General features: G+C 50.9%; 5 protein-coding genes across 5 annotated transcripts; 4 read left to right on the forward strand and 1 right to left on the reverse strand.

Moving 5' to 3' along the window:
• Positions 1–200: 200 nt before the first annotated feature.
• Positions 201–2,149, forward strand: LOC108096999 (gustatory receptor 5a for trehalose). Its single transcript, XM_017198987.2, has 7 exons — positions 201–255; positions 307–567; positions 629–823; positions 888–1,156; positions 1,223–1,377; positions 1,444–1,696; positions 1,763–2,149. Exons 2-7 carry the CDS (start codon positions 405–407, stop codon positions 1,853–1,855), a joined length of 1,128 nt encoding a protein of 375 aa, XP_017054476.2. The 5' UTR covers positions 201–255; positions 307–404; the 3' UTR covers positions 1,856–2,149.
• A 551-nt stretch (positions 2,150–2,700) lies between these two features.
• Positions 2,701–3,890, forward strand: LOC108097011 (translation initiation factor IF-2). Its single transcript, XM_017199009.1, has 2 exons — positions 2,701–3,530; positions 3,632–3,890. Exons 1-2 carry the CDS (start codon positions 2,701–2,703, stop codon positions 3,711–3,713), a joined length of 912 nt encoding a protein of 303 aa, XP_017054498.1. The 3' UTR covers positions 3,714–3,890.
• Positions 3,891–4,786: 896 nt separating this feature from the next.
• Positions 4,787–9,060, reverse strand: LOC108097007 (GPI inositol-deacylase). The gene is made up of 10 exons (XM_017199006.1): positions 8,841–9,060; positions 8,047–8,778; positions 7,802–7,984; positions 7,505–7,749; positions 7,017–7,439; positions 6,827–6,952; positions 6,570–6,763; positions 5,874–6,510; positions 5,718–5,813; positions 4,787–5,659 (listed from the first exon to the last, which is right to left on the reverse strand). Exons 1-10 carry the CDS (start codon positions 8,979–8,981, stop codon positions 5,497–5,499), a joined length of 2,940 nt encoding a protein of 979 aa, XP_017054495.1. The 5' UTR covers positions 8,982–9,060; the 3' UTR covers positions 4,787–5,496.
• An 813-nt stretch (positions 9,061–9,873) lies between these two features.
• On the forward strand, positions 9,874–12,472 carry LOC108097013 (protein twisted gastrulation). The gene is made up of 4 exons (XM_017199011.2): positions 9,874–10,747; positions 11,590–11,802; positions 11,863–12,007; positions 12,080–12,472. Exons 1-4 carry the CDS (start codon positions 10,528–10,530, stop codon positions 12,273–12,275), a joined length of 774 nt encoding a protein of 257 aa, XP_017054500.1. The 5' UTR covers positions 9,874–10,527; the 3' UTR covers positions 12,276–12,472.
• Positions 12,473–12,638: 166 nt separating this feature from the next.
• On the forward strand, positions 12,639–15,753 carry LOC108097008 (paraplegin). The gene is made up of 6 exons (XM_017199007.2): positions 12,639–13,025; positions 13,085–13,516; positions 13,579–13,947; positions 14,012–14,819; positions 14,874–15,409; positions 15,469–15,753. The coding sequence occupies exons 1-6, from the start codon at positions 12,888–12,890 to the stop codon at positions 15,628–15,630; spliced, it is 2,445 nt and encodes an 814-aa protein (XP_017054496.1). The 5' UTR covers positions 12,639–12,887; the 3' UTR covers positions 15,631–15,753.
• The last annotated feature ends 647 nt before the right edge of the window (positions 15,754–16,400 follow it).

Genomic DNA, 16,400 nt, shown 5'->3' on the forward strand with positions numbered 1-16,400 from the left:
AAGAAAAAATTATATCCATTTGGTACCAAAATTTGGCATCATCACAGGTCATTAATTGAAAACAAAAGGACTTTTTCCCTTCTTGGTGGATTTTTGGATTTACCTTTTCAGTCAAAGATCGAGGTTATAACATGAAACAACCACTGAAAAGGCGATTTCCACGCCCAAACCGGGCTACCAAGTGTTTGTGCCAGTTAAAAAGTCGGGGAGGGATCTGGTTGGAGCACCTAACAAGGGGTTTGGACCAGTGGCGGGGTACGGAGTCGATGGCGTCCTGGAACACAATAACGTCCTTCTTTCATACAGACACTCAGGTGCGCGGCACGCGAAAGAGCTTCCTGCTGAATGGCTCCTTCCACGAGGCAGTGGCTCCGGTTCTGGCCGTGGCACAGTGCTTCTGCCTGATGCCTGTCAGCGGAATCAGTGCCTCCTCCTGCCAGGGCTTGAGCTTCCGCCGACGCACCTGGCGGTTTTGGACCAGTGTCTTGTACCTCTGCTCCACCTCGGTGGATCTGGCCTTCAGCATTCGCAAGGTGACGCACAGTGTTCTGGATGTGCGCAGTGTGGGTGAGGAAGATCCTTCGAAGTCCCACAGAAAATAAATGTCGAAGTGATGTGATTTCTGCAGAGCCCATAGTTTTCCACGTGAGCATCCTCATCGCCTCCTGGCAGTTCTTGAACCTGGCCCGTCTCTGGCCGGGATTGATGCGCCACTGGGCGGCCGTGGAGCAGAGGCTACCTGGCTACTCCTGTTGTCTTAGCCGCGCTCGTCCTGCCCGTCGCCTCCGACTTGTGGCCTTCCTGCTGCTGGCGCTTTCCCTGAGTTCCGTTCCGCATACGTCTTACTTTTCCCAAGGATTGCCAAATGACATTTAATGTTTTTCCAGTGGAGCACCTGCTGAGCATAATCTCGGTGGTCTACTACGACTTCTGTCCCCGGAGAAAGGATCCGGTCGAGTCGTACCTGCACGGCACCAGTGCCCAGCTGTTCGCCGTGTTCCCCTACTCCAACTGGCTGGGCTGGCTGGGCAAGGTGCAGAACTTCCTGCTCACCTTCGGCTGGAGCTACATGGACATCTTCCTCATGATGCTGGGCATGGGCCTCAGCGAGATGCTGGCCAGGCTCAACCGCAGCATGGCGCTGCAGGTGCGACAGGTGAGTGCTCCACTGGTGGGGGGTGGCACATTGGCAGGACGTCCGTCCAATACGCTCTGCCCACAGCCCGTGCCGGAGGCGTACTGGACCTGGTCGCGCACCCTCTACCGCTCGATAGTGGAGCTCATCCGGGAGGTGGACGACGCCGTGTCCGGGATAATGCTGATATCCTTCGGCAGCAACCTGTACTTCGTCTGCCTGCAGCTGCTCAAGAGCATCAAGTGAGTGCCACCTATCAGTACCCACCTGTTAGGTCACCTAATCAACGTGCACATCCTGGGAGCCAGCACGATGCCCTCGTCCGCCCACGCGGTCTACTTCTACTTCTCGCTGATGTTCCTGCTCAGCCGGTCGACGGCCGTGCTCCTCTTCGTTTCGGCGATCAATGACCAGGCCCGGGAGCCACTGCGCCTGCTGCGCCTCGTTCCCCTCGAGGGATACCATCCGGAGGTCTTTCGCTTCGCCGCAGAGCTGGCAAGCGACCAGGTGGCGCTCACGGGCCTCAAGTTCTTCAACGTCACCCGGAGGCTCTTTTTGGCGGTGAGCAGCTCTCCCCGAAGGGAGAACCGAGAACTAAAGAGTATCTGGGCATGCTTTATCTCTTAGATGGCGGGCACGGTGGCCACCTACGAACTGGTGCTCATCCAGTTTCACGAGGACAAAAAATCATGGGACTGCTCGGCCTCCAGTTTCAACTAGACTTGAAGCCCCTTGAAAATATTCTGTGGCCTACTTTTGGCCGCTAAGCAAGTACTAAGCGAAGTTACTTGGTATCGGTATCACTCATACGCAGTGTTGCGCCCGTTTGAGGACGTAATGACGCTCGACTATTTTGTGCATATAATTCGATATCTTGAATGTGTTATTAACATTGTAAATTTGTTTTTTCAAGGCAAACTACTGCACAGCCCTAATATTCATGACCACTGACTGCGTCCCTTGGATATATCATTTTTAATTAGTTATCTGGGCAGCAGGTAGCATAAATGATAATGACTACAAGAAATTAAGCCGCACGAGCACTGTGCTACACAGCTGCGAGGAGTCCGCGGAGGAACCAGTTTCCAGCTTCCAACTGCCCGCTTTTTGCACGCGCTTTCCACTTTTCACATCAGTTGGCGTTTTCGTTTGGCTTTCGTGTTTTCGTTTTTATTTTCATTTGCGGACCATTTACTTTGGTAATCCAGTATAAGTATGTGATGCAATTGCTGGCCATAAATGGTGCACGCTTCCTAGGCAGGCCGAAATGCGTGAGCAGCGATTTGATTCGAATTTCGAACTGAACCAGTTGGCCAAATGCCAATGCCGATTGCTCCTCGTTGCCTCGATGCTCCGATGCCTCGATGCCACGATTTGTCTCGGCTCCCCAGCTCCATGATGCTTCCGGTCAGCGGGTCCAGCCGATCTAGTCCGGTTCCAGCCAATTGTTAACCCAATTCACGAGCGGAGTTCGGGGATCAGATCCCCGATAGGAGTATAAAAGACCCCGCGATCGATCCAGCGCCCAGACACACTTCGCGCACAGCTCCTCCAGTCGACACGTAATGGCCATGAATCAGAGTAGCCTCCATTGCCTGGTCGGGATCGGGCTCCTGGTGTTCCTGCTCCTCGACCGCCTGGCCACCGGCCAGTTCATTCCGGGCCCGCAGTCAGGCGCTCCTCGCCAGCAGAGATCCCTCTTTGGGCCAGGTCCTCCGCCGGGCTGGAGCAGCGGCGGCCTCGGCCACGGATGGAGCGGGCCGAGCCTCGAGTTCAGCCCCCTGCCGCCACCCTCCAGTCCGCACGTGACCAAGGACGAGCTGCTGGCCCTGCTGGCCGCCTGGAAGGATGTGGCCGTGAAGCCGACGACGCCGGCACCGGAGCCGGAGCCCGAGCCGGAGCCCGAACCCGAGCCGGAGACCACGGCGGCCCCACCACCGGAGGACGAGGACGAGCCGGAGGCTCCGGCACCGGAGGCGCCGGCCGGACCACCGCCCGGCGTTCCCGTCACCGTCTCCCTGCCCGCCCTCGTGCCCATCCAGCTGGCGGCCATGTGGCAGCAGCCGGCGCCCGGAGCAGCTGCCGGCGGCCTGGGGCCACTGAATCTCGGCGGCCTGGGCTTCGGCGGCGGCATTGCCCTGAACAACCTCGGAGGCGGGTCGGCGGCATCGGCGGGAGCTGCGGCTGCCGGAGGCGGGGGATCCTCGGCCGCCGGAGCCGCGGCTGCTGCAGCACGGTCCGGAGGGGCTCGCCCTAGGGCCAGGGCAAGGATCGGCGGACGGGCGTCGAATGCCCAGCCCGCCATCCGCTTCCCGGTGGCCAATCCGCGCAGCTTCACCTCGAACAACTACGTGGCGCCCAGGCCGCGTTTCTACCGCGACGCGGAGCCAATGCGGTGGGTATTCCGGATCATCCTGGACGAGTGCCATGATCTGCAGCTTTGAATCTTGTGCAAGTGTGGAACATATTCCATCACTCACTCACACTTTCTTTCAGCTTCAACGCAATGGCCCCGCCGCCCTACCAAACGGCCAGTGTCCAGGGTCCTGTCCAGCTGGTGCCCGCCTACTGGCAATAGTCCCTTCTCGCCTCCAAGTCTTGGATCCGCACTGCCAACTCCCCTAAGCTAAAGCCGTACAAAGTTATGTTTTATAGTACTCCGCGAATGTGTACATAGGATGCCGAGGCCTGTTCACAACTCGGATTTGTTTTTTTTTTAATATGCCAATAAAATATGTTAACAAACAATAAACAACAATGTTTTGCATTCTGTTGAAGGAAGGATGTATGTTTGCACTTTCATATACATTATATATAGAGAATGAAGAGATCTGTGTAGTTATAATAGGAGATAAATAGAGCATAAATCAATGGCTTGCGTATGAAAAACTACTGCAATGATCCGTATTCTATTCAAATAGGCAAACCAAGATCCTTATAATAATAATGATTTTGAACATCCTTCCAATTTCAACGAACAGTTAAGATATTAACAGCCCCATCAACGCCATACGCAATACGCAGTCGGCCAGAGTTGCACAACCCAATCCTAATTGATTGGCTAATTGATTTGGACGCTGCAAATCTTTCGCCTCCATTAGCCACATTTTCCCCCATTTAAATGCTACTGCAAAGTGAGCTACTTAAGTGGATATTGAAACAGGCAGTAAAGCTGATATTAGCGTACTTTGTGCACCAATATGCCATTTCCTTGTGCCACAAGTGTCTCGCATATTGGCAACTCCTGTCACGTCTTATTGGCCGACAGATGTCGGTGCCACAAATGGATGTTTATGTTGCACGAGCGCATCCTTATCGGGAGATGGTGCCCCGCCGCGCCTGCTCCGAACGACTCCCATGGGCACCGTACTCGGCGGAATGGAATGGCCTCACCCAGTTTGCGTGCCGCCTCTGCCACGCCCCTGCCCCCTGGGTGTTATGATCCACCGATCCACCGACTGATCCAGATTGCCACAGCGCGCAAATAAGACATTAAGTAGATGGTGTTGATGAACCCAAACTGGATTCGATCGGCATCCAGTTGCTCGCTGAAGACCTCCTTGTGGGCGAAGACGAGTTGGAGTTGGAGTCTGAGATGAACTCGTGATTACGCGCCCATCTAAACTGGTCACCACACATCGGTTATAATCATTTTAAGTTTGCAAATCTGTTTTATTATATTTGCATATAATAACTGCCTAACTAAAATGACTTGGGAGAACATTTACAATATATATATTGCTCTATATTGGCTCTTGTGCATTAGTTGATCGGAAGTAACTGTTTAAAATACAATTAGTGGACGAATTAAAAACCTACAAATAATAAATATTGTCTTCACTTTCAAGGAAACTGATATATAAAAAAAACTTTACACAACCTTATCAGACGTTTGTTGGGGATTACAAAAAACAGATATGTATATCTCGGAATCTCAGGCAAAATAATGTCGAAGGGGGCTAAACAAATACTATGAGTTAAGTCTTTGGCTAAAAGGAAACAAGAATCTGGATGGAGAGTGTGGCCACCGGCACTGCGGTTTATGGTCATTTTCACACATTTACCCCAATTGGCGATTGACGTGTGCGCCTCCCGAGATAACGAGGTATCGTTATCCAAAAGCGGCGGCGAAAGGCGTCAAACGTTTACTGCGTGTAATGTGCGATCGAGGCAAATCGAGAGCAACGCCCATTCGGGCCCAGTTTGGACTTCCCGCCAACAGATATCCCGACCTGGGCTTATTTGCCTCGCGACCAGCCGGCTTACATAAGCCAGTGGCCACGACGCCCAACTCGGATTGAATTAACTAACGTAGCAATAAATAACAAATTAACACATGCGGACAAACGCTGAAACTGGGCTTAGGACAGGCGGCGCCACAGGATCCAGAGGCTTTGATGGGCGGCCAGCAGGGCGAAGGTGCCGGCAATCACGAAGGTCAGTCTGTAGATGGCCGCCTGGCAGTAGAGCAGAACCACGCCGGCCAGAACGTAGAACACGATGGAGAGCATCCAGTAGCCCTGGCTAAAATTAATTTTCGTCAATTCAAAATAACCAAGCGGGATGAGGCTGAAATGATTACCATTTCTGGGGGGCCCGCAGCTGCAGGAGCAAGCTAAGTGATCCCAGGACCACTATGGTCGGATACAAGCTCGGGTCAGGCAGGTCAATGGCATTTCTTGGGGAAAAGAAAGTGTGTTTTAGGTAAAAGGATTTGGAGCTCTGAGCTGGCACTTACCGACGACTGCGCACCCAGGCCAAACTACTGGGACCGTTGAGCAGCAGCTGCACGAGCAGGAGCAACAGCAAAGTGACGTGGAAGGAGAAGTTCTGCAGGCCCACGCAGTCCTCAGATTCTTCCTCCTGCTGCTGTTCGTCCTTCGGCTCCAGCGCCGCCTGTTCAGCAACTTCCGCCCCTGCTGCCTCTTCGCCGCTTAAGGACTCCGTGGAAGCCACAGAAGCAGGTTTTCCACGCACCAAATTCGCCGCCTTCTGCCACAGAAAGTCCTCCAGATAGTCCTTGTAAGCATTCGACAGCATCAGGAAGTAGAAGACAAAGGCCAGGAGGAGCCCAACTCCGCTGCAGGTTCCGATGGCTGTGGCAATGGTCAGGATGCCGTACGTGATGGGCAAGTGGGTCATGATCGAGATCATCACGTTGGAGGTGGCCTGGGAGAGGCGTGTGATCCGCAGGGCCAGGCGGTAGAAGGCGTTGCCATAAAGCGTCAGGGCCAACCAGGTGCCCAGGACGGCCAGTAGGGACAAGGCGATGGCGGCGCAATGGATCACAATCGAGGCATTGATGCTGTAGTCCAATGGCTCTGGCTCCGGCAGCACGCGGGTGGTGATAATCAGCTTTTTAAGCAGACGACAAGCTGTAATACAGTAGCATGTATATAATATTCGAATTAAAGTAATCAATTCGAAAACCAACCAGTGACCACATAGAGCGAGGTGTACTGCAGGTAACCCACATACGGTCGCAGGCTGCGGAATGTTCCCACCTCGTGGAAGGTCTCGACTTGCTTCCGCAGCACAATCAGTAACACGCAAACCAGGTGAGCCGGCAACCAGCCGTAAAACTCGAGCACCAGTCGAGACAGAGCCGAGGAGTATGAGTATTCATAGCTAAGAATACGAAACGATATGGTATTTGAAAAAGAAAGAGATAGAAATGGCACGAATAGTTACCTGATGCGATAGCGACAAGTGGGATCCAGATACAGATCCAGGGTGACGGGATTCAAGGTAGTGTTGTAGTGTCGGGGCACTAGAGTAGGCACATTAACATACAACTGCGGTTTCTGGTCAAACGATCTGCAACGACAAAGCGCGCGGGGATAAGATACTGCGAGCCATTAATCCTTTATATTCCACTTACTTAATAGTTTGGAAACGTTCGAAGCCCGCTGCCCAGGGGACACATATCCGGGCGGTCACTCTGAACTCCGAACTGATGCACTGCAATGGCTCCAGAATCACCCGAATGCTCTGGTACGGATCCACCATCTCGGATATGCGCACTTTATGATGCAGCGTGCCCTGCAGAGTTTCGTTTACGAGCGGCAGCTTGGCCATGGTGTACCAGCGAGGCATTCTGATGTCCGTGACCCGCTCTCGGGGGTCATAGATGTCCAGGTTGTAGCCGATTCGTTTGGTGCTCGGTGGCAGGCGCACCAGGACATGGGTCCACTGCTCGTAGGTCTTACGCAGGTTGTGCAGATCCAAGATGGCGATGCTCCGGGGATCGCGATCTTCGTTGGGCAGCCTCTGGACAAGGTGCATCAGTGAGGTGGCCTTTTCGCTGGAAAGATAAATGTTCACATTAGTTCTGCCTACCCTTAAACTCTCGAGGCATGAGCAACGCACCAATAAAGCTGTCCTGTCTTATTGTTCTCTTGGGCGGAGCAGCCAAACAGCCAGACTTCGTCATCCACGTTTAAGGCCTCGATGGCAGCCTTTCTGTACCGCTCCTGCCTCTGCAATCCAATTAAATCGAAGAAGGTCCCTTTGAGTCCGTTGGTAAAGTACTTGTTGATCACCAGACGGCGCTCTTCGTGCCAGTTTCCCGCGCTTCCGAGCCCCACAGTGTTCTGCTGACGCCTGCGTGGCTTCTGTGGATAAACCTTAAGTTTGGTATAAACACCTCAGATTGCAGGAACCTACCACAAAAGTCGACAGGGCCGCATGCAGGTTGCGCTGCTTGTTGGTGCCGAAGACTACCGACGAGCGGTCCTCGGGAATGTAGGCAATGCTGAAGAGAAAGCGGTTGATGGCCTGCATGAACTGCAGGCACCACACGGCGGACAGATGGTCGCAGCTCAGACTCACTTTGGGTATAGCTGAGGTCTGAAAAGCAACGCAAATATATAGTAACCTCGATTCTGGAGAGCAATTAGTCACTTGACTACCATGGCGTGCAGATCGTTGAACCGCGAACTGGTAAGTCCGGGGCGCACCAGCAGATCCCTGTTGCCGCCGCCCGTGGAGATGAGCAGCACGTTATCCAGCCGCGCCGAGCTGTCCTGGCTAGCCATTCGATGCACACTCGGCGGCCGCTGATGCAAACTGTCGCAGACATTCGTGGTCATCGTTGGCACCGTAGCAGTCCGCAGCTTGCCAAGCGCAGTGTCTGTCTGCACATAGAACTTGTCCAGCTTGGCGTCCAGGTTGAGCACGGGCTGATCTAGCGGCGTCGAGATGCTGACAATGGCATTGATGTGCTGCCCAATGGCGGGGTCTACTAACACCGACTGTGCCAATTTACCACCCATAGAATGGCCGATCAACACGATAGAGGGCTGTTCAGCGTGGCCCTCGTAGATCGACAGGATGGTGCGGATACATAGTTTTAGATAGCTCTGCTGGCGAGGCAGATAGCCTCCGTACAGAGCGGACAGCTCCTCGTCAAAGTCGATGGTGTAGTAGTCCAAATGGAGTCCCTCGTCGTTGGACATTGCCTTGCGCAGAGCCACGGAGGCCAGGGAGCGCACCTGCTTAAAAGAGCCGGCGTTGCCGGGCACAAAAATCACCGGGGCACCCGTCATCCGTCGCTTTAGTGGATCTAGCGGCTGTCGCAGGCCCTCGTAGTAGTAGTACAGGCCATAGTTTGGATACTGATCGCCTCCCTTGACCCCCACTTTCTGCAAATCGAGTGAAATAAGCAATTGGTAGAAGCCTTTTTTCGCGACTCAACTAAACTTACCGCAAACATAGGCTCGCCGAACATGTAGGTCATCCGGCAGGCATTGGGCTCCACCTCTACGTACAAGTGGAACAGGCCGTAGAGGAAACAACAGATGGAGCCGAGCACAAGCAAAACAGCGCAGTTTCGGAACATAAACATCGTCGTTTTTTAGTTTTTCATATCTCTGTTTATGTCGCAGTTTTGTTGTTGTTCCCCTAGAGATGAGCGTTCCGCTAGAGATGAGCGCGGAGCTATGGATGGGCGGTAGTTTGAGTAGGACAAGGGTAATCGGCATCAGACCCTAACCGATAGATTTAATTTATATTTGTTGGCTTACGGAAGAAAAAGGAATGAGTGTATTTGCTTTTTTTGTGTTTTTAAAGAAACAGACGTAAAAATTTGTATTACATATCCAAAATATTGATGGCAAATATTATAACACATAACATTCGGTGGTGGAAGATACATAGTTAGTGGTCATGCATCTATAGATGATCTCACCAAATATCATTGAGCTGTAAATGTGTCCTAATAAAATAACTGATATTAAAATCAAATCATAACCGATATCGACAACTCAAAAATGTACAATTAAATTTTTTTGTAAAGCCCCTGGAAAGCAGTAAAAAAAATCAGTTTATTTAACGCGGGGTGTGTTATCCTCCAATATTTTGCATACATTTTGTTTAATAATTATGAAAGTTTTTGTCACAATTTTATGTAAATAATAAGGGCTATTTTGTTAACATATTGGTATGCCGCCCATGTTTCGAAAATTTAATACACTCAAAAGTCAAAATTTAGTTCGGCTTAACACAGTCAAAAGTCAAAATGGGGAAGGTCCTGAGCTTTGTTTTTAGCACCTTAAAAACGTTGCATACCAGGTTTTTTAATTTTTTTTTCAAACTTTTATTGTAAAAGCTAGTCATACAATCAGCTAAATGTATTATATACGTGGACAGTTCTGCAATGTTACTTTTAGCCGTGACTTTTCGTAACTTGATCACGGGACACCACTTGCGCTCATCTCTAGTGACTTGATCAATATGCGTGTGTGTGTATAGAGCCGACCCCCGTTGTTGGTTTTGCTAGTTGTTCATTCAGTTGGCGTACGCGTGCGCCCACCTCCAATCCGATCCGATTCTCCCGATTCAAATACAGATTCAGATTCCGATCCGATCGTACCGGAATTGTCAACAATAAGACGGCATCATCGATTCGTTTTTCTAAGCTGGACTATGATTGTGTGCGGGTAGCCGCAGCAGCCTGTTTGTGTCAGTGTGCGTGCGCTTAATTCGCGAGTGTGTGTTTGTGTCTAGCCTGGCGCTATTGTCGTTGTTTTGGGGGAAGAAAAAGACAGTTAATGCCCTAGCAATAACAAAAACAACGCGAGAGAGAGACATTGTCGCCGCGCAGTCGCCTCCGCTGCCACCGTCGACGTCGCAGCCGCAGCGCGCAGTCGTCGATCCGCTCGCTAGTTGTTGCTGTTTAGTGTTCGCTGTGGAGAGTTGTTTTGATCTGTTCCGATTCCTATTTCGTTTTTGATATAGATCACAATATATATAGTTTGTTATACAAAGTGCAAAAAGTCAAGCAAATGCTGTGTGCCTGCAATTGTTGTTTGTTGTAATCGCACTCGCACCAGTGTACACATATACAAGCACGGAAAAGAGCGCATTCCAATCCCTGCACACACAGACACACCATGGAAATTTGGCGCTCGCTTACAGTGGGCACCATCGTGCTGCTGGGAATCATCTGCTTCTACGGCACAGTCGAGTCCTGCAACGAGGTCGTCTGTGCCTCCATCGTCTCCAAGTGCATGCTCACCCAGAGCTGCAAATGTGAGCTAAAGAACTGTTCCTGCTGCAAGGAGTGCCTTAAGTGTCTGGGAAAGAACTACGAGGAGTGCTGCAGTTGTGTGGGTAAGGAAGGTCATCGGATGGGCTGGGAGCACTGCGTGGTGGAAGGTGGTCATGCATCTATAGATGATCGCCAGTGATGATGTGATGGTCATTTACTTTGTTTTTGTTGTTGTCAAACGGGTCGTGTGTGTCTGAGCAAGTGTGTGTGCGGGGGGAGCCTGCGATGTGCTAACTTGTTATCGATAACTGGCTTAAGCTGGCTATCGAGCTTGCCTTAACCCTAACACTGGCCAAAGGGTTAGACTTGCAAAAACACTGCTTATTTAATTTTCTAAATTTAATTAATTATTAGCTTTAGGGTTGTTCAGAAATTTTATTTTAGTATGATCCAAACGTAAGCCTTGCAATGCTTACCTGGGGTTAAAAGATATGAAACTGTCTGTCATCTTAATATCAATTTAAGTTATGAGCCACGAAAAAATGTTTATTGATGGTGGAAATAAATAAATAATCGGATTGAAATCATCCCGGCCGGGCTTACTTGAAATGCAATTTACGTTCGGCCCACATGATGTTGTTTATAAACAAATCGAGCATGACGATGAAAACAAATATGCACACGAGATTGGAATAGGAAAGCATGTCTTTTCCTAAGGAATAAAAATAAATCATTTCAATAATCAGATGCACAAAAAAAAACTAGTCGTAAATATTAAACGCAGTCTACATAAACGAAAGGAATGTGCATTTTGCAAAGTATAATTTCAGTTGAAAAAACATTTTACGACTAAGTATATATTCTAAAAATAAAACCACCGCATATTGCAATTATTTGGTTATTCGGCTTATAATAGTTAGTTTTCTGGCAAAATCTTCATCACAATCAATACATATTTTTGTAGAACTTTGCCCGAAACCCAATGATACCCGCAACTCGCTGTCTAAAAAGTCACACGTGGAGGACTTCGATGGAGTGCCAGAGTTATTCAACGCCGTAGCCACCCCGGATGAGGGCGACAGCTTCGGCTACAACTGGAACGTGTTCACATTTCAAGTGGATTTCGACAAGTACTTGAAAGGTCCTAAGCTGGAAAAGGACGGTCATTACTTCTTGAGTGAGTGTCGAACACAACAGCTTGCGCCCTTAATCCCTATATTGGTTTTGATTTAAAAAGGAACCAACGATAAAAACCTGGACGAAGCTATCCAGGAGCGGGATAATATAGTGACCGTCAACTGCACGGTTATATATCTGGATCAGTGTGTGTCGTGGAACAAGTGCCGCACCAGCTGTCAAACGACAGGCGCCAGCAGTACGAGGTGGGAAACATTAGTGGGTCCAAGGGATCAGTTGTGATATGTGTCATAATAATTCCTTTGCCAATTCTTCAGATGGTTCCACGATGGCTGTTGCGAGTGCGTGGGCTCCACGTGCATTAACTACGGCGTTAACGAGAGTCGCTGTCGAAAGTGCCCGGAGTCAAAGGGCGAGATAGGTGACGAGCTGGACGACGCTATGGAGGAGGAGATGCAGGACTTCGGTGAGAGTATGGGCCCCTTCGACGGACCCGTGAACAACAACTACTGAAATGCCATCCAGAACAGAACAGAACAGAACAACGTCTAACAAAATTAGCTACTCAATTCAGTGACATTATTATTATCTAGTACGAAGTAATATTTGTATAGCACTATTATTATTATTTTTATTTACGAAAATTGAATAGGCGCTTTAAATTGTTTTACTTATTGAACCGGCCAAGATTATATATATGTTTATATATATATCAATAAATATTTTTTTTACTAAATAGGAAAAAAGGTTTCTTTGTTGAACGACGGTTATAAAGAAAATAAATATTTATATATAAAGTATATTCTTCACAATATATTTAACGGCCGAAAAAATTATCTCCATCGTACGATAGTTTCAGTGTGGACGTTGGCGATTAGGGCCTTTTGGTATTAGGAAAAACAAAGACTTCGTGCCCACTATTTGCGGCAAACTAAATTTCGTGTGTTTTTATTTTCATTAAATCATAAATTTTTGGGGCTGGGCTTAAGCGCGGCCGAGAATTTGTGGACTGTTTGACCGTAAATCAGTTTTTCATAAAGCTATTGACTTTATCGGGAACTGTCAACGAATAAAAGTTACGTATTCGAGGGAGTTACGTAGTCGCACTTGTTCTGCAATTTGGAAATGATGTTGAAGGGTCTGCGGCGAGTGCGGAATGTGCTGCAGCGCGGGGGCCATCAGATGGCTCAGATCCGCAGTGCCATGGGGCAGCCCCACAGAATTTCCCAGGAGCTGTCGCTCCTCCAACTTAGCCGGAGACAGGTGTGTAAACTGGGTCAATATTCCTTCGGACACATATAATGTCTTGTTGTCTTGTTTAGGTAATGCAGCTGCAGGCGGAGTACAAGGCGATTGTAGGCGTGATAGCCCGCTCCCTGCAACTGACGCCGCGAGAAGTGCGTCTGATGCACCTGCGCAGCCTGAGTTCGGCGCAAAAACCACCTCCCACACCCGCAGATGACAAGGGGGAAAAGGCTCCAGGCAAGACTCGAGAGGGTAACGCGAAGGAGGAGCAGAACCCAGCTGAGAAGAGCAGCAAAGCTCCAGGCGAGGAGGCCTCCAGTAGTCCCAGTCCTAATCCCAGTTCCAGTAGTTCCGCCGGCGAGCCGGGAGAAGATCCCAACAAGAACAGCAACGAGAACGATGAAAAGATGCGTTCCGTGTTGACCAAGGCAGTACTCTGGCTTTTCACCATCTACATGTTTGTAGCCTTCTTCTCCCTGCTGATCACACCGCGGTCCGAACGGCCAGAGGTAAGACAAAAGAAGAAAGTCACTGAAGAAAGTCAGTTACCTTACTCTTTTCCACTGAACAGGGCTCAACGCGCTACGTGTCCTGGAACGAGTTCGTGCACCACATGCTAGCAGTGGGCGAAGTCAAGGAGTTGATCATACGGCCCGACATGGAGATGGTCACCATCATCCTGCACGAGGGGGCCGTTATCAAGGGCCGCAAGGTGACTTCCACCATCTTCCACATGGCAGTGGCCGATGCCAACAAGTTTGAGGAGAAGCTGCGTGAGGTGGAGAAGCGGCTGGGCATCAAGGATGGCGTTCCGGTGACCTACGATCGCCAGACGGACACCACCGGCCGCATCCTCATGCTGCTGCTCATCTGCGCCCTGCTCATGTCCATCGCCACCCGCATGAAGAGCATTAAGAGCCCGCTAAGCATGGATTCGTTTGTGAGTGGTGGAGTGGAGCTCCGAGAAAGGGAAATTCGTGGCTTGACTTTCTCGTTCCTTCCAGAACCAAATGGGTCGGGCCAAGTTCACGCTGGTGGATCCCTTCGACGGCGGACGCGGCGTGCTTTTCCGTGACGTGGCTGGTCTTAGCGAAGCCAAGCAGGAGGTGAAGGAGTTCGTAGACTACCTCAAGTCCCCGGAGAAGTACCAGCGCCTGGGCGCCAAAGTGCCGCGCGGAGCCCTGCTCCTGGGTCCGCCGGGGTGCGGCAAGACGCTCCTGGCCAAGGCGGTGGCCACTGAGGCCCAGGTGCCGTTCCTCAGCATGAACGGCTCCGAGTTCATCGAGATGATCGGCGGCCTGGGGGCGGCACGCGTGCGCGATCTCTTCAAGGAAGGCAAGAAGCGGGCGCCGTGCATCATCTATATAGACGAAATCGACGCCATCGGTCGTCAGCGCTCCGGAACGGAGAACATGGGCCAGGGCAGCTCCGGCGAGTCGGAGCAGACGCTTAACCAGCTACTGGTCGAGATGGATGGCATGGCCACCAAGGAGGGCGTGCTCATGCTGGCGAGCACGAATCGCGCCGACATTCTGGACAAGGCACTTCTGCGACCCGGCCGCTTTGATCGCCACATCCTCATCGACTTGCCCACGCTGGTGGAGCGCAAAGAGATCTTTGAGAAGCACTTGTCGTCGGTGAAACTGGAGTCGCCGCCTGCGACCTTCTCCCAGCGCTTGGCCCGTCTCACGCCCGGCTTCTCGGGTGCGGACATTGCCAACGTGTGCAACGAGGCAGCCCTGCACGCAGCGCGCAACACACAGAAGGAGGTCAGCAGCAAGAACCTGGAGTACGCTGTGGAGCGACTAGTCGGTAAGTAGATCTCCGCTGCGCCCGAGGACAGCCCCTGACTGTCAACATTTTTAGGCGGAACTGAGAAGCGCTCGCATGCGCTGTCGCTGGCGGAGCGCAAGGTGATCGCGTACCACGAGTCCGGACACGCTCTGGTGGGCTGGATGCTGCCCAACTCGGACATCCTCCTGAAGGTCACCATAGTGCCGCGCACTAGCCTGGCGCTGGGCTTTGCCCAGTACACGCCCAGCGAGCAGCACTTGTACAGCAAGGAGGAGCTCTTCGACAAGATGTGCATGGCGCTGGGCGGTCGCGCGGCCGAGAACCTGGTCTTCAATCGCATAACGACGGGCGCACAAAACGATCTGGAGAAGGTGACGAAGATTGCCTACTCGCAGATCAAGAAGTTTGGCATGAACGCGAACTTGGGGCCCATCTACGTCCGGGACGCAGATGAAACGGAGGGCGGAGGTGCGCTGGGCAGCGGCGGCAAGAAGCCCTTCTCGCGGGCCATGGAGAGCCTGATCGACAACGAAGCGCGCCATGTGGTCGCCAGCGCCTACCAAACCACCGAGGGCATCCTCACTTCGCACCGCGATAAGCTGGAAAAGGTTTGTTGGTGCTGCTGCTTTATTTTGTGTTGTTTTTCTATAGTCTCGGCACATTTTAGCTGGCCGAAGCTTTGCTGGAGAAGGAAACGCTGGACTACGACCAGGTGGTGGAGCTGATTGGACCGCCGCCGTACGATATCGGCAAGCGGCAAGTGGACGGCGTGGAGTTCGAGCAGTCATTGAAGAACCTGGGCAGCGACGCGGACGCCACCAAAGCCTGAGACGCACAGCTGTAGAGGCGCAATTGTTCATCACACACCACGTGCCCCGAGTCGCTCACCTTTTGCCCGCCATTGGTTCATGTTCGTTAAATGTAAATAAAGTTGTTTACCTTTTTAAATGACTCCCGGCCGTGTTCATTACCTAATTGCCCGCTAATCAGCCGCGTCTGGCTGGCAAGGCGTTTTCTAACTACCGGACGAAAATATCTGTCCAACTCTAGTGCCAGTAACCCCTAGAAATCTGTTATGTATTTTTTGTTGAACTGAAAGAAATATATTCGAAAATGTATTTAGGAAATATATTGTTTTTACATTGCATTTAACGCGTACCCATTTTTCAAATGATAGTGAAAATATAAAGGTGATAGCACGATTTCTGGAATAAAGTCAAGATTAGTTTCCACCATTATAATTTAATGAAATAATCAATAGACCGTGTGTTGCCTGTATCGACAGCTTATACCCCTTCGATGAGGGTATAGCCGTGTGTTTTATCGGCGTCATCGCACCGACATGGCAGGAGATCAAAGTTTAATTTCACACTAGTCCACGCTGACCTAGAACCTGACACGCACTGTCAATTGGATAAGCACACTCAGTCACAGTCAGAGTCACCCAGAGACCGATCCGACGGTCACCTGATGGCAGCCGGAGTCCACCGCCCCACCTGCTGGCCCATATCCATATTTATCCGCAAGATACTCAGATAATGACCAAGTGCGATCTGTTTTTCAAGCTTTTGTGATATGTAGTTTGTATCGGAGTTCTTG

This window comes from Drosophila ficusphila, unplaced genomic scaffold (genome assembly GCF_018152265.1).
Source record: "Drosophila ficusphila isolate 14025-0441.05 unplaced genomic scaffold, ASM1815226v1 contig_198, whole genome shotgun sequence".
Classification (NCBI taxonomy): domain Eukaryota; kingdom Metazoa; phylum Arthropoda; class Insecta; order Diptera; family Drosophilidae; genus Drosophila; species Drosophila ficusphila.

Excerpts from the sequence above, each read along its gene's own strand:
- LOC108097013 (XM_017199011.2), top strand. The coding sequence starts at position 10,528 with ATGGAAATTTGGCGCTCGCTTACAGTGGGCACCATCGTGCTGCTGGGA. Across the intron at positions 11,803-11,862 it reads GGACGGTCATTACTTCTTGA|GAACCAACGATAAAAACCTG; the intron begins GTGAGTGTCGAA and ends TGATTTAAAAAG. Across the intron at positions 12,008-12,079 it reads ACAGGCGCCAGCAGTACGAG|ATGGTTCCACGATGGCTGTT; the intron begins GTGGGAAACATT and ends CCAATTCTTCAG.
- LOC108096999 (XM_017198987.2), top strand. The coding sequence starts at position 405 with ATGCCTGTCAGCGGAATCAGTGCCTCCTCCTGCCAGGGCTTGAGCTTC. Across the intron at positions 1,378-1,443 it reads CAGCTGCTCAAGAGCATCAA|CACGATGCCCTCGTCCGCCC; the intron begins GTGAGTGCCACC and ends CCTGGGAGCCAG. Across the intron at positions 1,697-1,762 it reads CCCGGAGGCTCTTTTTGGCG|ATGGCGGGCACGGTGGCCAC; the intron begins GTGAGCAGCTCT and ends TTTATCTCTTAG.
- LOC108097007 (XM_017199006.1), bottom strand. The coding sequence starts at position 8,981 with ATGTTTATGTTCCGAAACTGCGCTGTTTTGCTTGTGCTCGGCTCCATC. Across the intron at positions 6,953-7,016 it reads GAACGTTTCCAAACTATTAA|ATCGTTTGACCAGAAACCGC; the intron begins GTAAGTGGAATA and ends TTGTCGTTGCAG. Across the intron at positions 6,511-6,569 it reads CTCGCTCTATGTGGTCACTG|CTTGTCGTCTGCTTAAAAAG; the intron begins GTTGGTTTTCGA and ends ACTGTATTACAG.
- LOC108097011 (XM_017199009.1), top strand. The coding sequence starts at position 2,701 with ATGGCCATGAATCAGAGTAGCCTCCATTGCCTGGTCGGGATCGGGCTC. Across the intron at positions 3,531-3,631 it reads CGCGACGCGGAGCCAATGCG|CTTCAACGCAATGGCCCCGC; the intron begins GTGGGTATTCCG and ends ACTTTCTTTCAG.
- LOC108097008 (XM_017199007.2), top strand. The coding sequence starts at position 12,888 with ATGATGTTGAAGGGTCTGCGGCGAGTGCGGAATGTGCTGCAGCGCGGG. Across the intron at positions 13,026-13,084 it reads TCCAACTTAGCCGGAGACAG|GTAATGCAGCTGCAGGCGGA; the intron begins GTGTGTAAACTG and ends TGTCTTGTTTAG. Across the intron at positions 14,820-14,873 it reads CGCTGTGGAGCGACTAGTCG|GCGGAACTGAGAAGCGCTCG; the intron begins GTAAGTAGATCT and ends CAACATTTTTAG.